General features: G+C 42.5%; 1 protein-coding gene across 8 annotated transcripts in view; it reads left to right on the top strand.

The window, feature by feature from the left end:
* The first annotated feature begins 3,243 nt into the window (after positions 1 to 3,243).
* The window catches only part of SORCS1 (sortilin related VPS10 domain containing receptor 1), a 495,821-nt gene continuing 474,870 nt past the window's right edge, over positions 3,244 to 24,194 (top strand). For 5 of the 8 annotated variants that reach the window (XM_040486379.1, XM_040486377.1, XM_040486376.1 and 2 more), the window contains exon 1: positions 3,245 to 4,020. In XM_040486379.1, the coding sequence (XP_040342313.1) occupies positions 3,463 to 4,020 (558 nt within the window). In that variant the 5' untranslated portion in view covers positions 3,245 to 3,462. Of the gene's footprint in view, positions 4,021 to 24,194 lie in introns of all 8 variants that reach the window. The other 3 variants (XM_040486380.1, XM_040486372.1, XM_040486374.1) reach the window with 1 other exon arrangement.

Below are 24,194 nucleotides of genomic sequence, written 5' to 3'. Positions count from 1 at the left end.
GGGGGTGGCCAGGTGGGCGGGGAGAGCTGCCAAATGTGGTTGAAGAAAGCAGCACTCACCTCTTTCAGGCCTAATTGGCCATGCAAAGATCACATGTGGGTTTTATTCTGTTTGCAGCAAGTCAGTGAAGAGTTTTAAATAGAGGCAAAGAACAATAGTTTTTGTTTTATTTTGTTTTGTTTTACATTTCAAAGACCCCTTTTGCTGCTTTGCAGGGCAAAACATCTAAACTTTTCTGACCATGCAACACCAATCAGCACTTGGCTCCAAAATGTTCATATTCTTCCTCTGTCTCTCCTCTCTGTGTATAGTTAGATAGATGGAAGCGTGCATATATATGTTAATTGGTAATTAAATATTAATGAGGCTATTTTCTTCCTGCACACAACGAATTACCTTGTGATACAATTTGGGTGCTTATACCCCACTTTGGAGATGACTAATGAAGGGACAAGATGGAGCAGAGCAGTCGTGGAAGGGGGAGAGCAGTCAGGAAGCTGTTATGCTCGTCCAGGTGAGAAATGACGACCACAGACTAGGTGGTGGCCTGTTTTTCATGTGCACAATAAAAAGACTCCTTATTGGAATTACAAACCTATGCTCTCTACTGGCATCTGATAGCAACTGTTTTCCTAACAAAGAACCCATTCTTAATGCACTGCATTAATAAAATCTGTCGGGTTGCTTAGTGAGTTGCTGGATAAGAAACACCTTGAAATAGGCTAGCCCACTTTCTCCCATGATTAGCCCAATTCTTGAAGTCCTCTGGAAAAAGAAAGTGGCTTAGGGAATTACTGGTACTTTCCTTTTCTTCTTGTTGACTAAATATCAGAGACATAAGAAATAAAATGAACTTATACGGAAAAAAATTCTTGGACCCAATTTCACCCATATCTGTGTCACCTTTTTCTCAAATGAATAATTAGAGTCAGGCATTTAAAAAGAGCCTGCCCTCTATGAATTCTCAGCAAATGGATTGCAAATGATTTCATTTTAAAGGAATTATTGTAAACAGTCTGTTTGAAAAGATGGGAGTTGAAATTTTTGGGAAGGAAAAATCAGCTCTTTCTACCAGTTCTTCAGGAATAACTGTATTTTGAAACCAAAACAATCTAAATTTTGGTAGGGCAATAATAGACTACCAGAAAATTCTCATTCACTAATTTCTTTTTTCCAGTCCTATATTTAGATGGGAATTTATTTGGGTTCTGACTTTCTAATCTGGTTTTCCTCTCTTGGAGGAATTCTCCCACACTCATCCATATTGGAAAGGAGGTTAGCAGGGCATAGAAAGAAGGCATTAAGTAAACAATCCTGCAAAGCTCTGAAAACCTTTCTCAGGAGACGAAAACAGCTGCCCTGGGTTTTAACAAACATTGCATTTTGGGAAGAGGGAGGACCTCTGGCTCTCCTCTGCATCTAGAAGCCTGACAGGCAGTGTTCCTTTTGTAGGAGGATCCAGGCTTGGGGAGTTAAGGTGCTTTTGCAAGAGTAGTCTGTGTCTCCCTTACAAACAGGTCACATTCTTTGATTTCAAGTCCTCACATTTAATGGCTAAGAAGTCTGACTCCCCTTCATTTGCATATTTCTCAGATTGGTGATAAGAACTATGATTTCAGTTATTTTTTTGGGTAATACTGCTCTGGGTTGGATTAAGAGAAATTCCTCTTGGACAGTATCAAAAAGGATATCATTAATTGAAGAATAATTACTGTTACTTTTAACTTGGTCCCATCACAACGTCACAATTCAGATTTTTCAGTGAGGTTTCTTTTGCAAGTGTGAAAATGAACAAAAAATGTAATTAGAAACTGAAAATTGTATTATTTTTCCTGGCATTCATTTATTTAATCAGTAAATATGCATTGAAGACTTTAATAGCTACCACACGATAAGAAAAGTGTTATTAGGCACATGAAGACTACAAAGAAATCTGAAGGTATTTCAACCCTTAGAAGCAAACTTTCCATTTGAAAAAGGCTTGGATTTTGAGAAATTCTTTGTAATTTTCAAAGCCCATCCACCTGCTATAAATCTTCATCTGAACTTTTGAACAGTAGCAGGGGAGCTGGGCTGGGCAGACATTATAATCATACAATTATAGAATTTTAGGAGTGGAAAGGATTTTAAAGGTCATCTAATGCAACCGCTTAATTTTAAAGTGTAGGAAGCTGAGAGATTGCCACTTTGTCTGAGGCCCCACAGCAAACTAGTGGCAGAACATCCGGCAAAGCCTGGAAGTCTGCTAGTAAGGATCTCCAGGCATGTGCTAGTAGCTCTGGGCTGGGCACCAACGACACAGGATAAATATAATACCATGCCTCTTTTCCTGTATCTGCATACAGACACAGAATAGTTTCACAACAGGTATTTATTGCATTAATGACGGACAGATTTCCTACCGCGTAGGACAGTGGGGCGAGCACCGAGGACAAAAATGGCAAAAAGAATAAACTGGTCACTTCTTCCAAGTTGCTCACAATTCCTGTCCTCAGTGAGTTTGTGGTCTCTTAGGGAAGCCAAGATATACGCCCACAAAATGCAGGAAGATTGGCTTCAAATACAGTGAGCGCTATAGGGGGTCCGGAAAGCTATTTAAGCGTAATAATTGATGGAAAAATCCCCCTAACCACGCGCGCGCGCACACACACACACACACACACACACGCCACACCACACCACACCACACCACACCACACCACAGGATCATTTAATTACATCATTCTCTGCTGTTGCCTTCCCGGGATCTCCCCCAGGCTGGGACACGCAGGCTCTGCTCAAGCTGAGGTCAAGACGCCAACTCACGGAGACTAAGGAGGCAAGGACCAGAAGCCCACCCAACCTTAACATCTAAACTGGAGGAGCCCGGCGGTGGGGGGGCGGGGGGAGGAAAAAGCAGCCGAGACTGACAGAAACAATAAAACAGGAATAGGAAGTCCCCAACACAGCGAGCGCTCCGCGAGCTCCGGCTGGCCGCCCCCACGGGAGGGGCGTGCGGGCTCAGCGCGGAGACCCGAGACCGCGGCCGCGGGGGCGCCGAGTGAGCGGCGGCGGCAGCGCCCGCGAGCCCGAGGGGAGGGTCGGCGACGCATCCAGTCCCCGCAGCCACCCGCGCGGCGCAGCTCGGCAGCGGGACGCTGCGCCCGGAGCCCCGGCAGCGCCCTCCTCCCTCCCCCCCCCCCGCGTCGCCCGCCAGCGCGCCAGCGCCCGCTCCGCCCGTGACTTCAGTCGAGCTCCACCCCCGCGTGGCGGCGGCTCGCTCGGTCCGAAGCCGCGCTCGGCACCAGCCCAGCCTGGGCAAGCGGCCGCCACCTGCCCGGCGCCGCCTCCGCCCGCCCCCTCCGCGGCCCAACTTGGATGGAGTTGGGGTCCTGAGCGCCCGCCCCTCCACGGCCCGCCGGCGGAGAGCCCCGCGCCGCCGCCTCCGCTCCGGCCCCCTCTCCGCTGCTCTCCGCTCCCGCGATGGGAAAAGTTGGCGCCGGCGGCGGCTCCCCAGCCGGGCTGAGCGCGCTCCTCGCCGGCGCGGGGCTCTTGGTCCTCTGCGTCCCGGGCGCCTGCAGCGGCGGCTCCTGCTGCCCCCAGCTGCCCCCCGGCTCGGCCCCACGCTGGGCTGCCACCCCGGGGGGCTTCGTTGGCCGGGGACCGCGAGGCAGAGCTGCTGCCACACCCCTACCCCTCCTTGGGCGCCCGCTGTTCGCGGTGGCCCCCGGAGACCGAGCGCTGTCCCTGGAGCGGGCCCCGGGCACCGCGGCGTCCGTGGCGATGGCCCCACGCGCTGGCCGGCGGAGACGGAGTGAAGCGGAACCGGGGAAGGCAGACCGCGGAGAGGGCGCGAGCCGGAGCCCCCGGGGAATGCTAAGGGACGGAGGGCAGCCGGGGCCTGGGACTCTGGAGCGGGACCCGGACAAAGCCACTCGCTTCCGGATGGAGGAGCTGAGGCTGACCAGCACCACGTTCGCGCTGACGGGCGACTCAGCACACAACCAAGCCATGGTCCACTGGTCCGGCCACAACAGCAGCGTGAGTAGACGGGGCCTGAGGGCAAGGGGTGACAGGGGGAAAGGGTTAAAAGCAGGCTGTGTGATCTAATGGAGAATTTGGAGAAACGGGGTTTCTGCACTTGAGGGATGCTGCAAACTAAAGTCTTCCCTGCCCACCTCCCCTAGGAGTTAATGTCACCCCAGGAGACCCACGACACCATCAGAGTCCTCTCAAACCCCCTCCCCCCGCCCCCAAAGCTTCAATCAGGGCAGGCAGATACCTGTTTCCTGGTCTTACGGGTGTGACAGAGCTGAAGACCCAGGCAAAGAGAGGGGGTTAATGCGGAGGTGAATGGGTTAAATTTCCAGGCAGGATGACATTCTTTTAAGTTACTTTCCCTTTACTTGCTAGACTCAGGGTGAGCACAAGTCAGATCAAGAAGACTTTATTCGTAAGCTTTTTATTTTTCTGCAAAGCTCCTAACCCCCCTTCCTCACAAGGGAAGAGATACGTAGTGGAAACTAAGGTGCCCTTAATGTATTCTCTGTTTCTGGGGACCAAGTGGATGCAAGTTTCAGGACAGGAACTCTCTAGCATCTTCTAACAGCACCAGCCAGTGTGTTTTGAGAGCTGGGGCTTTCCAGCCTGTGAATGAGTGGTTGTTCTCCCCGCATGATCAGTCCCAGGAAGATCAGATATATCCCAGTGACAACAACCCCCTGTTCTTCCCCATTGCCTGACCTCCTCTAGAGAAGCTCACAAATAAAGACTCAGCCCTCTCTTTAGGAAGGGACCAGGGGGATTGCTGGATTCCAGAAGAGTGACACCAGGGAGAGTGGGTGCAGTCCAGGACCTTTGGCCACGTCAGGGAAGGTTTTCGATTTTTGGAAAAGCCTGCATGTTCTGAATCTGGGGTAGCTATTCCAACTTAAACTGCACCTGGGAAACTTCAATGAGCTGAAATAGTAAAGAACTAGCTTTGATGGGAAGAACTGAAGATAATTTAAAAGTGTGGAAAGTTCTCTAGGCTGCCATGAAGCAGAAAAGAACACAAAAACCAAGGATGAGTAAAACGAGAAAAAAAATCAAAGTTTCAGCTTCCATCAGGTTATTGAGATTGTAGCGTTTGTAATATGCACACTCTGTGCAGCCTGGTACCTTTCAAAATGTTTTCAGTTGTGATGTCATTGCCAGAAATCTTCCCAGAAAACTTCCCACTTCAGTGAGTTGTGCTCATTGTCAGCTTTTTAATGAAAGTTGTGAACATTTGAAAACAATAGTCTGTCATTATGGGTTCCTTGAGTATATAGATATAAACTGTATTAAGGCAAATCCTGACAAACAATATTTTGTATTTGTGTCTCTGTCCTGGGAGCACCAGCAAGGTTTTCCCTACAATTCAGCTCTCACGACTGAGGCCATGGTTTTCTATAGTTCTCAGGAAAGGTTTAATCAAATAATTGAAGCTGAAATTCTTTCTGTTAAAGTTCTGGAGACCCTTGCCCTCATTTCTTACCTTAACTATCATATCTTTCATATCATAACCACTAAAATTCATCCCCCAATTTGAACTTGAATCTTCTTAAACTGATTGAATAACTTTCACACTGCTTTAAATGATTAACTCAAAGCTTCTGGCTTTAAGGGGAGATTTTAAACACATCAAACATATTACATCTTGTTGAATCAAGAAGTGGAGGACATTGGACTCAAAATATTTCTGGCTTTTAATGTAATTCAAGCTGTAAAATATCACTCACCCATTAGACCTCTACTTTAGTTCATCTCTTGAAAGATCTTGGAAAGAGCTGGAAAAGGAGAGTACATCTTTGGCAAATTTTAAACTCCATTTAAGAAATGGCGCCAAGCACTGCCAGCCTTTTTCTTTTTTCTTTTCTTTTTTTTTTTTTTTTAATGATGCTTATAAGCACAGTAGGGCTTATGAGGGTCAGGGCTTGGACAGCCAACATGCAGGGAAATCTGAGATAATGTAGGAAATCAAGGTGGTGCACATTAAAGACTTGAGCCCTCAAACCCTGTTGCTAATGAGATTTCTACCCTTTGAAGTTTTTAATTCTGCAAGGAACCCCTCTGCTCCCCATCCCTGCCTTTTTACACACAAATTACAGGTTTTTTAGTGTGTGTGTGTGTGTGTGTGTGTGTGTGTATAGAGAGAGAGAGGGAGAGCAATCGTCTTTATCCAGGTCCCACAAAACAAAGCTGGCCCAGAGTCATAGGAGAGACAAAGTTTAAAAAACAAACAAACAAACAAACAATAAATAAATGAAGGAAGGCATAAAAAAAAAACTTTTCTGGGTGACTTTGTCATGTAAAAAGCAGTGTGGAGACTTGGGTTCTAATGCTGGTTTATTTGTGGTTTGCTCTTGGCAAGTTGATTGCATGGTGAGTGTGAATTTCCTCAACCCTAAAATGGGGGCAATGCCAGCTCATTACGTGCCAGGTTACACATGAGCGGGTTGTGACTGTCGAGGACTACACCTGTTTGGAACTCTCAACTCACAGCCCTTCATTTCTCCCCAGAGGAGACAAATACACTAATTTAAACTGGAGGGTGACATTGGGCAGCTCCCATTTTCTTCACAGTTAGGTGTCAGCCCCCCCCCCCCTTAAGCCCACCCCCAACCCGCTCAGGGCCACAGGCAATACACATCCTCTGAATCTGTCTGACCTATAGTTAAAAGCCTTTGCTAAGTAGGGTTTCTGATCACAATAACCCCTGCCTTGAAGGTGTAAATGTGTGGTAATTATAGGCTGCCTGTCAAACTTGTGAGGAATTCTGGATGTTTCTCTCGCCTCCTTCCCTTCTTCCTGCCCCCTCGCTGTTGGACTTGTGCAGTTGTGTAAAGACATGACTGTTTTGCCTCATCCGTGGGAGTGATGTGATTCCTCTCCACTGCCGTCTAGCTTGATGGAAAGTGTTGCTGGAGTTGGTGGAACACCTGGGGGGATCTTTTGGCATGAAAGGTGCTGGGGATGAATCATTTGTCATGAGCTTGGTGTCTTAAGCAAGAACATATTGTTCCTACCCTACTCATCCTAGGCATGCTGTGCCCTGATCTAAATTTATACAGTAATCCTTAGTTTGTTAAAATATATATTTGTCTGTATATGTATGTGTGATGAAGCGTGTATTTATTCCTTATTTCCAAGAAATTTCAAAGTGCTACACTTATTAATCCTTATAAAAATCCTTGTTAGGTACTATGTGAATGGCAAGTGTTAATATCTATTTTTCATATTTTAATGCTGGAGTCAACTTGGATATTTCAGCCTAGTGCCTTGTCCTTTTCTCACTGGAAATAGTATTAGAAGGTTTGTTAACAGAGGCTTTCACTTACGTTTTGCCATTCTGATACTTTAATGCTGCATTTGTCATAGATCATGATGGTCTGGTTGATTTCCATGTACCTCCTTGAGGCCTTTAGCTGTTCCAGGACTTGACATTTACCACGGAACCTTAGTGAATACACCGAATCCCAACTTGGGTCAGGTTTTGGGTAGATGTCTTCTCTTCCATCACCTCACTTAATTTTCACAGACCTGCTATGAGGAGATATTCTTATTCTCGTTACATAGAGAAGAAAAACCGAGGCTCTAGAAAGCTGAATGAATTGCTAAGATGTTACAGAAGGTCAGTGTCAAATAGGGGCTGGAACCCTGAGTAAGCTGATTTCCCAACCTCACAGAATGGCTGGTCTTAAAGACTTTAAGGTAGAACAGAAAAACTCAGGCCTTTTGGAGTCAGAATTTTTTTTTTAATTTTTTTTTCAACATTTATTTATTTTTGCGACAGAGAGAGACAGAGCATGAACGGGGGAGGGGCAGAGAGAGAGGGAGACAACAGAATCGGAAACAGGCTCCAGGCTCTGAGCCATCAGCCCAGAGCCCGACGCAGGGCTCGAACTCCCGGACCGTGAGATTGTGACCTGGCTGAAGTCGGACGCCCAAACAACTGCGCCACCCAGGCGCCCCAAGGGGTCAGAATTTTAAATCATCCTATCTTGGGGTGGATTTCAGATGATGGTGGAGGAAGGCACAGTCCTAGCTGTAAACTCCAGCTGTAGAAAAGCAAGGACTTTAACAGGTGCCTGTCACATTGCACTCTTTACCTTAAGTAGTGATTTGCTCGTTCTCTTATCCGCCTACCTCTTCGTCTTTAGTGAGACATGGAATCTGCACCTGGTGATTCATTGAGCACGAGGTAACCTGCCATCATTCAGCTCTCAGATCTAGTGTTCTTCAGGAACAGATTCCTTTTCGAAGTTACTTCTAAATCTGATTTATAGAGAGGTTGCACGTAAACACTTGATTTGATTGTACATTTAGACATTTTTTGGCTTGTTTTTTAAAGTAAAATGATAAAGGGTTTTAGCTCTCTCTAACAAGCCCACATAATTCCTTCTCTGATGGGTGCTTTGTGCTGTTAGTGAACGTTAATGTGGTGTGACACGGGAGACAGGGGGTTTGGAAGCAGAGAGATTGTAGTTTGAGTGTTAGGTCTCCTGCTTACCACACTTTGCCTTGAACAAGACACTTAAATTCTTTGAGCTTCACTTTCCTCAACTAAAATACGGGGATAGTACAGCTTTTGCAGGCTTTTTTCCTGAACAGTTGATATCATGTATATGAAGTTGCTGATACATAGTAAGTGCTCAACAAATGCTACTTGTTATTTTAGTTTAATAAATAATTCTCCAGTGGTGGATAAGAATGCTGAGTTATAGTCCCGACTGTGTACACAAACTAGATATGTAGTCATAATGTGTCCTATGTGGCCTCATCCTCTGTAAAATGATGCAGATAGACTAGAATGCCATGGAAATCTCTTACAGGTTAGAAGTAGCTTAATAGTTTGTTCAGCCTGCACGTATTGTGCACCTACTACATTTAAGTGTACTAGGAGAGTTGGGGACACATGAGTGACAAAATGACCTGTACCCTTGACCTGTAAGCAGCAAGCCTTTTGTTCCACATGATTCCTCCTTTTTCTATGGTTAATATGTGTATCCATTCATAGGAAATCAAAACATTTGAGATATAAGCAGGCATTCATTTCAATGTTGACTTGCAGCAAAATCTAATTTATTATGTTTTTTTTTTTGTGTCACATCTTCTCATTAAGGAACTTTGTATCTTTGGACAACAAAATTGGTTCATATGAGATTGGGAATTTAGTTTCCCCTAATATATTCAATGGGGTTTTCTAGAGGAAAATGACATAAATGTTGACTCTGGGAACTCTATCCACATCTTTTTATGGAGGGACCCCAGAAACTCCTAGACTAAGGCACAAAACCTGATGGAATTGTTTATTTAATAATTCTTTAATGATTTATCTAAGAGAATAAAAATTGCTCACCTCCAAGGAGAGATTGCCATGGGGCAGCGTTGTGCTGAGAAGCTTGCACAAACTGTCGTATTGACTTTTAATTCTACAAATATATATCGAGTCCTAATATTTGTTAGACACTTCTAATACAGATATATGTGCAGCGACACCCAAAGGTGGGAGTAATTATTCCCTGCCCTCAAGGAGCTTTCCGTCTTGTACTTAAAGAGTTCTCTGAAGAGGTAACAGAATCTGAGAACCCACTGAGGGCAGAGGGTGCTATCGGAGTTCAGAAGAGAATCAGACATCTACTGACTAGGGTGGCCTTCAAACCTCCTGGTGGAGCAGGTGCTTCAAGTGAACCTTGAATTGTAGAGAAAATTTTTATTAAGAGATGGAGGTTATTACAAGGATATTTTGAACTGAATGGATAGCAAGAGTAAAGGTCAAGAGTAGAGATGTAAATATTCCTGTGTGTTCCAATAAATTAGCCTACTTTAAATGTAAACTATGTTTAACTGACGTGGTAATCTTAGAAATCATTTTAAAAATATGATTTAAGCCAAGATATGCAAATTGATCTTCTAGTGTCTTTGGGTATATTCCAAGCCCCCCCAAAAGAAAATAAAACCTGTGTGGTCACTGAAAGATGCACTCTTTACCTTCGTGAAAGATACACGAAAGATACGATTGCCTTTGTTGGCACCTTAGATCTCAGCTGGAGTCATCACTGTTTCATTTTTACATAGACATTTTCCACACACAGTTTGCCGTAAAGGCCTTTGTTTTGTTTAAGTCCTTGGTCAGAAATATCACTGGCCAGGCTGCCCAGAGGGTAAATTAATTTGGCTCCTTGCCAGCTTATGTTAAGTCCCTCAACATACGTAAAATATTTGTTCTGTCTTTGTGGATATCTCAATTACCTTTCTATATCTCTGGCTAGAAAGGGTGGAGAATGCATCTGTGTGTCCTAGGGAGGAAACAAGCCAAATGGCGTCAGTGCAGTGGCTAACAGGGATGGCAAGGAATAAGTGTGGCACATGGGAGGTGGAGTGGTTACTCTGGAGGGGCATGCACACTGTTTTCCGTGGGGTGGATCGAGTAGTCAGATGGTTGGCAAGAAACAAAGTGGAACCTTACTGTGCAAAGTTCATAAGGAAAGAACAGAGCCTCTTCTAAACTGTAAGTAGAGAGAAAAAGGACACGAATGTTCTGTAGGAAATCCTACATGAAATTCTCCCTGTGTATAAGAGATACTGTGTCTGTTTCTATAGCCCTCCTGAATGTTGTTACAGCACTTTAGATCCCTTATAGCCATTTCCTTTGCAAAATGCCTCAGCTTTCAAAGATTGGAACATTTCTTTCCTTACCTCAGTTGGTTTTCTCCCCATGGGCCTATGAGATAAGAAAGACAAATATCATCTACATTTCTCAGGTAGGGAAATGAAGGCACTGCTATTAAGCAGGTCAGTTAGTGGAAGAAGAGAGTCAACAGTGTTTTGCCACACCATGTGACTGATTCTTGGCTTGGCCCCCTGCTGGCTTTCCACAGGCAAGAGTTAGAACACAGCTACATCCTAGCCCCTTGGTTTATCTGAGGCCTATGCACCTGTGTCCATAATGTTTTCCACTGTGGGAAGAAGTGTGGGTATTGGCCGTGGAGATCCTGAGTTCTGTGCTCAGCTATTCAAGTGATTTGTCCTGGGCTTCAGAGCAGGTGGCCTCATCAGAAGGCTCATGGCATTGTTTAAACCTTTAAAAGGGGACCTTAAAGACAGATGATGGGGCTTTCTGCAAGCAAGGTCTCTGGCAAAAACCCATTCTCCATATTCCACGGCCAATGGACTTGAGAGGTAAGATTACTTACAACTGGGCTAGTTGCAGAAGGAGCTTGAGGGAGAAGAGGGGCATACCCACTTCTTCCTCTCTTTAATTGGCTGATACAGATTAAATGTAGTTTAAAATAATAGTAAGTGTGATCTCAGTCAAGGGAACCTAACGTGTCAACATTTGGGAGCAGCGGTAGTCAAATTGAAGGGTGCCTGTTGATACTGATGGGGTTTATTGGCTCAAAGATTATAACAGAGTTCTCAGCTATTGCCTTCACTGCTTATTCTGAGTTTTGGGGCATGGGTGGGGGAATGGAGCGAGGGGGAGTTCACTGAACACTGGGGATAGCTCTCTATGGCCAGATAAGATGTATTGATTATAACAGAAACCCCTCTTGGCAATCATATAAATAACCACCAAATTTGTGAGAAGCTTCCCTGAAAGAACTTTCTAGAGCATCACACTGTTTAACTTCATCTTCCCACGACCGTAATACAAATGAGGTATTATTGTCCTCATTCTAGAGTTGTGGAAGTCAGGGCCTAAAGAACTTGCTTGGGCGAGGTCACCCAGTTAGAAGGTGGCACAGCTGGAATTGGAATTTTGTCCTTTCTGGCTCTAAAGCATTTTCCATTTGATCACGTTGACTCTCTGTAAGGGTTTAGTTCTGAGTTTCTTTAGCAAGAACTTCACAAGTCAGTGCAGAGGGATGGTAGGGGAGCTTTTGGCATGAGGACCCCACCTCAGGGTTTTTCCCTATCATATCATCCTGATCAGGGCACCAACCTGATATATTTTACTTAGTAATAAGCTGCTTCATGACAGAGCTCAATCAAAGCCTCAAGGGCCATCCGTCCCCTTGAGTGGCTCTCCTGGGGTTATTAAAACATGTCTTCTTGTTATTCTGGGAGGATGTGTGGGATGTGCTGTTTGGCTTCTCCCTGCTGGCTAATGAACCTTGAGTGAAAGTATGGACAACGTGTACACTTTTTAAAGAAACTGCTAATAAAAATCATGCTATCAGAAGCTACCAACTAATCATGTTGTGCCCTGAAGCCAATGGATTGATGCCTTTAGTCATCTTTCCCTAACCAGAGTAGCAGAGGCTATTGAGACACCAAATTGTGGACCATAGATCCTTCTGCTTCAGGGTCTTTGGGGGAGGGGAGGGGAGTTAAAAGCAATAGGCCTTCCCCTTGTCTTAGCACTTTCCAAAATACACTCTTGATAAGAATCATTGGGGAGAAAGGGCTATTTTAGGCATGGTTGTCACCTGCTTAGAAATCTATCTGTATCCGTGTTTACCCTGACGTAGGTTTTGCCGAGTTGATGGGGGGAATTCTAAACTGGGCAGCTGTGGGCACCTCGGGCAGCATTTCTTAAAGAGCTTGCCCTCATGGGACCTGCTTTTACATCTGTTGATGGGGACTAGGAATCTTTATGTTTTACAGGCTCTCTTAGGAAGTCTATAAAGCTTGAAAATCATTTTCCTAAAATTCATGTGTGAGTTTTGGGGTCTATGAACCCCTTCCGTTGTCTGTACAACCTTGTGTCAATATGCTTCACTTTTCCCTGTGGTGAGCTGGAGCCCACAGCTTTTTTATCAGCTTCTCCACGGAAACTGTGACCCCTGTGGGAAAGACCTGGTACAGGGTACCTTAGGAGAATGAGAGATAGTTACGTGGGACAGTGCAGATTCCCCAGGAAGAAGGTGATGCTTTTTTGCCAGATGGTGATGTTTTTTATCGCTGAATATATCCTAGGCAGTTATCTTTCCTGGATGTCCAGATGACCACGGGCAAACCATGTCTTCAGTGGCTGAAAGAGTACATTATTTTAATTAGAACACAATGTTTAGTTATGGGTTTGAGTTCCCACTCCGCTGTGTTCTAGATCCGTGAACTTTATAATTCTGTGCCTTCATTTCCTTAGCTGTAAAATGGTAACGATAACGCTATATTTTTAATATGATTTCTTACTGGTTAAAGGAGACACTAGATACAAAAGTGCTGAAAGTGGCATCTGGCAGATAGCAACCAATCATTGAAGGCTAGCTATTATCATCATTATTGGTGTTATCACTATTTTGTTAGTATTAGTACTAGTATTACTAATGCTCAAGTATGACCTACTAAATGGTGTTTTTAATATGTTGCTCATTATAATACTCTTGTTTCTGCAGTTATGTTTTTCTATTTCAGCTACATTTTCTTGTAATGAGTCCAAGACCCTGTCTTATGCTTTTGTCATCCTTCTCAATGTCTCCAGCTATTTGCACATAATAGTTGTAATAAGTGTCTGGACGTGATTTCCAGTGTGTGTGTGTGTGTGTGTGTGTGTGTGTGTGTGTGTGTGTGTTGGTTGGTGTGGGGGCTTCCACACCAACAAGCAAAACTCTGACAACAGGTGGGTGTCCTACAATTCAACTCAGCTTTGGCACTATGTACCCAGAAGCAGCACCTCAGAGTCCACCAGTGAAGAGCTCAGTCCAACAGGACTGCCACCCCCTCCCAACTTCAGATGCCATTCACAGCCCAGGGTGTCGCCTGTGCTTTTGACCAACTAGCTGTAAATTAGAAGTTCCAATGAATCTCTCCTTGGGTTTGATTAATTTGCTAGAAAAGCTTATAGAACTCAAGAGAAACATTTTACTTACTAAATTTCCAGTTTATTACAAAAGGATATAACTCAGGAATAGCCATATGGAAGAGATACGTTGAGCAAGATTTGGGGAAAAGGCAGAGCTTCCGTGTTCTTTCTGAGCATGCTGCTCTCCCTGAATCTCAACATGTTTACCAACCTAGAATCTCTTGGAACCCTATCCTATTGGGTTTTATGGAGGCTTTATTCCATAGGCACAATTGATTAAATCATTGGCCAGCAGTTCAGCCTCTAGCCCCTCTCCCTTCCTCAGAGGTTAGGGACTGGGACTAAAAGTTTGGAACCTTCCAATCAGGTGGATGGTTTCCCTGGCAACCAGCTCCCATCCTTAGGTGTTGGTCCCACAGTAATCTCATTAACATAAAAAAGGACACCTTTATCTCTCTCATCATATAGGAAATTCTAAGAGTCTTTGGAATTTGGTGCCAATGATGAAATGAAGATCAAATATACATTTATTATAAATCACAATATTGCAAATTGCTTACTAAATATTTGCTGTTGTTGGGATAGAAAAATTTTCCTCTACCCTTCAGAGTTCTTGTCTAAGAATTAAATTGACAGGAGACAGAATGACAGGAGAAAATCATATTTTATTCTTACATGTAGGGAATCCACATAAATATGAAATTCCAAAGACAGTAAAGCAGAATGGTATATATACATCATTCTGAACTAAAGAGAAAGGGGTATGGGTCTGAGACTTGAAAGGGGGTGGGGGAGGACAATTTACAGGAAGATAAAGAAGATCAAATGTTTAGTAAAGGAAATATTTTCCGAACCACGTAGAAACAATAGGATACAGAGAGGAATTTTATTTTATTTTTTTTTTTTTTTAATTTTTTTTTTAACATTTATTTATTTTTGGGACAGAGAGAGACAGAGCATGAACGGGGGAGGGGCAGAGAGAGAGAGGGAGACACAGAATCGGAAGCAGGCTCCAGGCTCTGAGCCATCAGCCCAGAGCCCGACGCGGGGCTCGAACTCACAAACCACGAGATCGTGACCTGAGCTGAAGTCGGACGCTTAACCGACTGAGCCACCCAGGCGCCCCCAGAGAGGAATTTTAACAAATGCTTTGCTAGGTTCCTCCCTGTCTCTCACACTTAGTTCGTATTACAGTGTAGATGTCTATGGTGATAACACCCTTCCTGAAACAGGTCCTCCATCCAGATTCTTTCTGGCAGTTAGGGGGAAGGTCAAAGATTTTTCCCAAGTCTTTTGGACTTTGATTATTTTCAGCTTGAAATCTGCACACAAAGTCATATGTTTTGGGGCCAGCAGCCCTTAGTAACTATACTATTTTGTTTGCTTGTTCCTTGGGGAAAATGGCTTTTCACTTAAACAATCCATGATCTTGTTTACGAGTGTTGTAGAATATTCAGCCACAAAAAGATTGCTTATGTAAATATATATACATATATATACGTGTATATACACGTATATACATATACATATATATATATATGTATATGTATATAATTGGGAAACCACCCACAAAATACCAGAAAGGGAAAAGTAGATTGAAAAATAGTACAAATATAAGACATATGAAGTCCGTGGGGTTTTTTGTCTATGCATTTCCCTCATATATCTCAAGCCTCTAGAAATATACCTGAACATGGAAGGGCTCAATGATTTCAAAATTTTATTGTATGCTATAAAATACCATTACAAAAGAGGAAAGGTATGATTCAAAACATTTCCTGTGATTATAATGAATGTTGGCTTTATAGGTGATGCTTTTTGTTTGTCCATAGTTATGCTGTTGTTTCTCAATAAATATACATTGCTTGAGTTACTTTTAAAAGTTACTTGAAAAATGAAAAACATAAGAGTGAGCAAAGGAGATTTTGAACTTGGCCTCATTAGAACTGAATTCCAGGCAAATGAACTAAACAAAGAGCCCACGTTCAAGTTGCCTGATTTGCTTCCAATCGCTATTGTTGGGAGAGAGCGAGTGCCCAGGGTTTTTGCAAAGCAGAAAGATCACTCTGTGTCTCTCTTCCGGGTGAGCAGCAGCAGGGGCCTGCGGGTCTTTTGTTTACCTTCCCCTTTGCTGATCCCAGAAAGAGAGATCTGAGGCCATTTCACCAAACTGACAACCCCTTCCAGAAATTGTAGTAGTTTCAGTTCCCATTAAAAGAACATGCATTCTATTTTGAATCTTCGTCTCTGTCTTGAGCTTAGTCTCCATCTCTAAATCATATATGTACACATGAGCGCATACATAATAAATGTGTGCATCCCATATGCCCACAACTGCTTAAACACTGATGTACTACACTTAAGTCTCTACTCTCAAAAGTGGAATATTAGATATTGCTGTAAGGATGCTTACTGATTGTGAGAGCTGAATGGAAGAACATCTCCAGAACAAAGAAAAAGAAACCGAAGAGAGACAGACAATGGAAGCTGAGAGAGAGAAAGAATAAGAGAGAGACAGAAAGAGACAGCAGAGGTGGACCAAGAAAGAGGAGGATAAAGAGAAGGTGAGGCAAGAGACAGACCAGAGACAGAGAAAAGCAGATGGAGAGACAAAGAATTGTAACAGAGACATGGAAGCATGGAGTAAATCACAGAAAGAAAGTGAGAGATGAAATAGGAAACATACCAGTGAGTGGAGAGAACTCACTGTCAGCGCATCAAGAATGCAGAACAGAACTGAATCCTAGTCTCATGGTACCCTTGTCCTTTGGCAACAGCACTTCCCTGGCCTTTGCTCTGGGGGGTCCATACCCAGCCCTGTCATGTTGCCAGCAGACGCAGCCAATCTTACGTGTGTGGTAGCTTTGAGAACCACTCGTGTTGGTTGGCTGGGTGTGGGGTGGAAGGGGTGTGTGTAGTGTTTATGCACTTTTAAGCATGTCTTAAGAGTGCTTCCTTGTGGGAGATGGAACTGATGGTCTGGATGGTAGAAAGGCAACTTGTAACCTTTCCTTTTATACCAGAATGTGCTGTTTTGAATTTTTAACAGGGGCATGCATTTCTTTAATAATAAAAATACTAAAACATGTTTTAAGTGGTTGTTGTGTCAGCGCTGTGCTGAGTCTGAGAATACAGAGCTGAATAAGACCTGCCCTTTGCCCTTGAGGGCACATATTCTGGTGGAAGTAGACAGACACATAAACAGATAAATTGCAATTTAGTATGATAAGTGCATAATAGCTGTAATAGAGCTTTGTGCAAAGTGCTATGGGAGCAAAGATGAGTGGGGAACAACTAATTCTTTCTGAGAGTGGGAAGCAAGGCTTTAAAGGGAGGTGACATTTAAGCTGGTCTTTACACAACATGAGGAGTTTTGCAGACAGAATAGGCCACTCCTAACTATTTTAAACTCCCCAAATCTTAGGTCTTGGATTCATTTTAGATTGCTAGTGTGGTCAACAAGCTGTAACAGGAATGGCACTGTCTTTCTCCATCATCTCAGTGTCCAAGTTATTTGGAACCTAGGCTCATGGTATGTTTAAATATCAGATTAGACTCCCCAGTTTAAAATGTCTGTTAAGTGCTTGGCCTCACCCTGACCAAAGGACCTTGATTTTCCAAAAGAGGAAAGTTTTTCCCCTGAATCTTTGTGTACCCACGTATGCTTGTACACAAATGTGTACAGATGCATACATACATACACACACAGATTCAAGGTATTTCTGTCTTTTCTATTCACAGAATTTGGTTAAGCAATGATGGAATTTTTTCAAGGTTATTGTATATATTTCTGCTTTTAAAGAGTTAAAAGTTGGTGTTCATGTCATTCTCTAGGACATGCTTCCCAAATCAATATGGGGAACTGGGTGCATTAGGATAAGTTGGATGATCACCACTTAAGATTGCAGTATGACTCAAGGCAGTAAGAGAAGGCCACAGAGTGGCCAGAGATACAGGAAACGTGTGCACTCAGAACTGGATCACGAGCCCATGATCAATTGAAGAGATGTTTCCATAGCCTTTGAGTTCCACCATCTCTGTGCATTGAATTTTCAGTCACACTGAGCTTTGAGATGATGTTACAAGGTCCAGATCTGGCTTTGGAGTATTGTGACTTAGGAATCTTGACCCAGCTTTTGTGTACTGTAGTAGATTCAATGACTCAGGAATTTCATCCTTTTCAGGCAGAAATGACTTGAGAATGAGCTTTTTAGCTATGCATAAATATACTCTGAGACATATAAATGACCATCCTCAAAGAATAAGACGAACTCTACCCTGGTCGGAATGCAACCTTGCCCACCCCCTACCCTCAGATTCATATGTTGATATGTAACCCCAAAGTGATGGCGGTAGGAGGCGGGGCCTTTGGGAGGCAAATAGGTCATAAGGATGGAACCCCAATGAATGGAGATTAGTGCCTTAATAAAAGTGATCTAAGAAACTCCCTTACCCTTTCTACCTTGTGAGGACACAGCAAGAAGATGCCATTTGTGGAACCTGGAAGTGGACCCTCACCAGAAACTGGATTTTATGGTGTGTGGGTCCTAAACTCCCTGGACTCCCGAGCTGTGGAAAGAAATGTCTGCTGTTCATAAGCCATCAGTCTATGGTATTTTTTTTGTAGCATCCTGAATGGACTAAGATAAGTTCTCTGCCAATTACCTAAGGCTCATTTCCTATATTAGACTCTCCTTGATATTCATTTAAGTTAGATTAAAATCTTAGGGAAAGGAAAAGGAAAAATCGTATTTACTTTAAAAGCTCATCAAGTATGGAAGTGCCCAAGTGCCTCTCACTCAACCTAAATGTAGGTCTTGAAAATATCTGTAAAGAAGCAATGGTTATATTACCATTTTAGGGAGAGGCATTAGTTTATCTTTCTTTTGCATGTGGGATTTGAGGTAGTTTATTTAAGGCAAGGGTTAGCCAACTATGACCTGTGTACCAAATTGGCCTAACACTTGTTTGTATATGACCCACAAAAATGTTTTTACATTTTTATTATTTTTTATATGTTTTTACATTTTTAAGTGGCTAAGAGAAATAAAAATAATGATGGGTCATGACACCTGAAAATAATTTGATATAAAATTTTATTGGAACACAACCATCCTCATTCATTTACGTATTTTTGATGGCTGCTTTGGGGCAAAAATGACAAAGTTGAGTAGTTGTGACAGATTGTATAGCTCATAATGTCTAAAGTATTTATCCTCTTACCCTTTTTGAGAAAGGTTTGCCATTGTTTGATTTAGGAGATTGAGGAGAATATAAGCAGTGAGGCACAATGAAAATACCGAAGTTGTTACCTGCATACTAACTTGAAGATGGTCCTTTGACCCTCTCTTTCCTGCCTCAAAGGCGAACATACTCTTAGCCACTGCAAATTCTCACTGCCAATGCAGACTTTTCGTTCTCTGTTCCTGTCCCTTTGCTCATACTACTTCCTCTGCTTAGAAACTTAATCATCCATGAAAAAGAGAAAGAAAGAAAGTTAATCAGCTTTGTTTCTGCCCAGTTAAGTCCATTTCATTCTTTAAGTCATTGCTTGGCTATCATCTCCTTTCTGAGAATTTCCACAATACTTCCAAGAAGTATTGAGATACCTGCATCTTCTAAGAAGAGATCTTATGTGCCAAGTTACTCTCTTTATGCCTCTCTCCAAGCACTGTCTTAGATTCTAGTCAATGTGACAAAGCTCCATTCTATTCATTTTTTATTCTTGTAGTTGGTCCACAGGAGGTACTTGATAAATGTACATTAAAATATCAGAACACTAAAGCAGTATAGGATCATTTCATTGGCCTTCTTTGATAAAGAAGGTTACTGGTCAGCATTGAGACACTGTAATGATAGGCTATCTGGATATTTTTCACTGTTCTGATTCATGAAATATAAACTGTCTGGATTGCCTCATGCAAATAGTTCGAATAAAATGACCCAAAATTACACAGAAAGAGAGAGACATAGAAACAGATGGGGGGGTTGGGGTGGGAGGGAGGGAGAGATTGAGAGGGAAAACATAAATTCAAATCAAATAAATCAAGTTGTGTTGGAGTTACAGCATCCTTATATCATGAAGGGTAAGCATGTGTCTTAATGAAGTCTGATGTTCTAGCTGCCAAGATGTGCTGATGGCTGGTAGGGGCTAGCATTGCCTCGGGCCTGAGGGAGAAAATAACTTCATGCTCCTAATTTAAGGAGCTAGATTGAGAACCAGCCCCCATGGTACAGTAGCCTCAGCAAAGCCAGAGCATTTGAGAAATGGTGAAGACATATTGCATTGTGAGAGATAAAATTGCATTTGTGATAATGGACTGAACCAAGAGCACCATGACAATGAGAAAAGAATTATGGATTAAATGGACATGTTTTTTTCAGGCACATTTACCTGAAAGGGTACCTTGAAGGTTGGTGGATTTCCCAAGTGAGTTTGGACGGAGTGGGAATTCAATTAAAGGTGGGTAAGGACTCCTACGTATCGAGATCTTAGACAATAGTTGATAAAATAATAGTCACCACTTACGAGGGGTTTGCAGTGTGCCAGGTACTATTCTTGGTAATACACATGTCAGCTATAGAAAGTAGGCATTGTCATTATCCTCGTTTTAGAATTAAGAAACTGAAAAACGGGAGGGTAAATAACCCACCCAAGGTCACTAGGATAGCAAAAGGTAGAATTTGGATTTTAATCCAGATAGTTATGGTCTAAAAAGCTCAGTTCTTTGACATTATACTCATGGCATCTATTCATGACATTTGGAACACTAGAACATTTCATCTTTTTGGTAAATTCAACTTGTTCATGTAGTAAATCATTATTAAGTGCCTAATACACATCAGGCATATGCCAGACACTAGGAATTTGTTTGTGATTAAACCAGCAGAGTTTTGACCCTCTAGGAGCTTAGAGATTGGTGGTCCATCCATGTACTCTCTGTGGAGAGATTATGATCCAAGACTCCTTTTCAGAACTCCCAAAGCTTATGCATTCCTCAGGAGTTAATTGAAAAAAAGTATCTAGGAAAACATTTTTTAAACATTGACAGGCAATAGGAAGAGTTCTGGTTGTCATGGTTAAAATAATATACTCACAGAAATCTTTGTCTAAAGGGATATAAACACTTAGGGGTTCTCTTTGTCACGGGCTTTGGCAAATTACTGTATAAATAAAGGACATTTATAATACACATTTCTGCTTCTGCCTTTATATCTAAATCACCAGCCATACCTCTACATAGAGCTGGACAGTGTCTCATTCAGTGTCTCTGCTTTGTTTTCCAACTTTGCAGCCAATTCTATTATGTAGGTAGATGAAAAAACCATACAGCTGATTTTCTATGAAAACAAAAATGCTTGCCCCTGTTATATGATTAAGCAAAGATTTTCTCTATAGATGGAGAAAAATTATAAAACTATTTCAAATGCAGCTATAGCACTTAGTTAAAAGTAGAGCTAAAGTGACATTTATTTAACAAATAATTTGGGATTCTTACAGCAGTTCCTTTTCTTATGTGGAAATGATCCTATCTATTTAAGAAGGAGTCCTTGATTTCTTTCTCTAAATCAGGGGCCATTTAAACTAGATTGTGTTGTATGCAACTGCTATATTTCAACCTAACACCTAAGTCGCCTTAATTCAATCAAGACACATTTGAACGGTCTGACCTTGATTTATTATTAAAACTACCCTATAGCTAACTTTTTTGTGTGTCTTTAATAGACTTCCTTATTTTTAGGCCTGCTTGCATTTTATTTATGCTAAATTGCTTGCAAAATCCTGAGTTTCTAATTAAGACCTATTCTCTTTCTTTGTTAAAACACTTGGTGTGGGCTACTTAATTTTCCTGCACAGTGATTTTGTGTTGGACAGTGTATCTTAAAATGCAATATTTCGACTGCAATTGAGACAGAAAACCAGGATAGTAAATGGGTTTTGCATCCTTTAGACAAGACCATTTCTGCAATGTGCCCGTCTGGGATGAGTGACAAAATGTTTCCTTCCCATAAGTTGCTAGTTTCTGGCCTCTCTCCAGTCTCCTCATTTACTTCTGTAGGTGATTTAATTCAGCAACTTTCACTTCACTATTCCTGGTAGTTTAAATATCTTGTGCCATCCAGAAATGCCTAATGTGTTTGCCCAAAATTTTCCTGCCAAACAATCTGCTTTATTCATTGCTTGCCCATGTTTTAACACCACCTCCCACCCACATTGGTGTTTATCACCTTGTTTTGGGATGGATATGAGCAGAGAAATCAGAATGCTTTCATACCTCCCCCTTATCCACGGGAAGATAGAGACTATCACCGCCTGGCTGAAGAGGGAGGTAGATTAAATAACACCATGCACCCTGATAACTTAATTCTTTAAAAGAAGCACTACAGAGAGTTGTGGCATATTGAAATAACCATTTCTTTTTGTTTTGCTTTTTTTCAAGAGGTGGTGTGGTTATTCGTTACACATATATCCTTATAATCATGTACAGAATGTGGGCAAGAGACTGAATGCAAAATGTCTTTGTCCCTTTTGTGAGGCTATTGTTTCTCAATTGTGACCACACCTACACACAACACTATGCTCAAGGGTGAGAGGAATGTGGAGGAACTCAGCAGGGGGAGCTGTTCTCTGTGAGGCAGTGCTGAACCTAGCTCTTGACATAGGCTTCAGCCACTCACTGCTGAGTGCCCACCTAGGCAAGGCCGAGGGCTCTTATTTGTTTGGCAGAGACAAGTTAGCTGTAGGATTATGCTCTCTTTAAACTCAGACAGTGTTCCACATGGGTATATCCCTTTATATGATGAGATAGGGTCAACATGTGCCTAGCTCTGTAGCCGACCATTCTGATTCTCAGGAATATCATTGGTGGTCAGTAAAGACTTACTAAGAGGAAGAGAGTGTGGTAGTTGAAAACATGGACTGTGTTGCCTCCTGGTTTTATTTTATATGTACTAATTCTTTGCCTTTTTTTGTAGCATCAGAGAAACCCTACCATATGCTTAATTTTCTGATAATGGCTGAGAATACAGAAGTAGTCCTCCTCTGAAGTGGCTGGCCCTCTATGGGGGAGATAAATGGTTAAAATTCTTTCGGTATGTGCAATACACAGGTATTTACAGAGAAGAATCTAGACAGAAGGGGGTGGGTGAGGTGATGACATCAGCAAAGACTTCCAAGAAGAGGTAACATATCATGTCTCTGGTAAATAAAAAGGATAAATAGGAATTTTCAGCTGAAGCAGTGAAGAAAATATGCTCCTCATGGAAGGACTGGTACATGTGGCAAGTCAGAGGCATGAGAGGGAACAGCCCATGAATGGAAGGGAGGGCCACTAGCACTGTGTGGGAGGCTGGGGAAGGAGATAAGGCTAGAGAAGCAAACTGTCGTCATAACCTGAAGGGCCTTGCAAACCAAACTGGAGAATTTGGGCTTTGTTCTGAATGTATTTGGGAGTGACGTGATCAGCATTTAAGTTTGGAAGAATAAATACGGTGACAATGAATTGGATGGACAAAACATTGGAAAAAGAGGGGCTGGTTAGAAAGCGACTTATAGAATTCATTTGTCCATTGAGCCCATTTGTGAGGCATAGTATGAGCAGCTGAGTGCCTGACTGTGCCCTGTGATTTTCACATGTCCTCTTTAAGATAACACTGCAGAGGGCAGGGCCAATGCACACAGCGTGTCACAAAATGTGTGTGATCAGTTAGTGATATCTTTTGTTATATACTTAAGTCTTCACCTTTGGAAACATACATTGCCTCAGCATTGGCAGAAACTAGCTAGAAGGAGGCCCATGGTAGGATTCACAATGTCCAGGTGTGGCCCTAGTTCCATCACAAATTTTTGGGGTACCTAACATGAGTCATTTTAGTTTTGGGGGCTTATTTTCTCTTTTGCCAAATGGAAATGCCAGACTGGACAATAGCAAAGGTCTTGTCCATTTTATGGACCTATAAATGTTATCCTACCTATGATCTAGTAATAAGAAGGATTTGAAGTGGTATTTAGGAAGAGCTGGGAGAGAAGGCACATTTGAAACTGGAATTTACACTGAATCACTAATGGTTGAGAGGACTTTGTAGGGATAGACAGTATGGATTGGAACCATGCTCAAACATTTTAATATAGATCACTACACAAATGATGTATAAATATATGCTATGGATGAATCTGCTAAACATATAGGAGGTGTTTAATAAATATTCAAATTAATTTTAAGTAGCTTTAACTAACAGATGACACCTGTTTTCCTCTTGTCCCCATGCCTAATGCAGTGCCCTTCTCACAGTAGTGCTTGAGAAATGTCAGTTAATCAAGACAGTTTAAAATGCCTTCTTCTTTCTGAACATGGTTAGATGTGTTTATATAGGAGTAGTACAATGGTTTCAGCTGCTTCTTGCAGTGCTGGTTCTCTATGCCACAAAATTCAAGCTTCCCACA

Source organism: Herpailurus yagouaroundi, unplaced genomic scaffold (genome assembly GCF_014898765.1).
Source record: "Herpailurus yagouaroundi ecotype Mexico unplaced genomic scaffold, PumYag 163, whole genome shotgun sequence".
NCBI classification, from domain to species: Eukaryota; Metazoa; Chordata; class Mammalia; order Carnivora; family Felidae; genus Herpailurus; species Herpailurus yagouaroundi.
The sequence above is the reverse complement of the archived record's forward strand: the minus strand, read 5'-3'. Positions and strand labels throughout refer to the sequence as shown.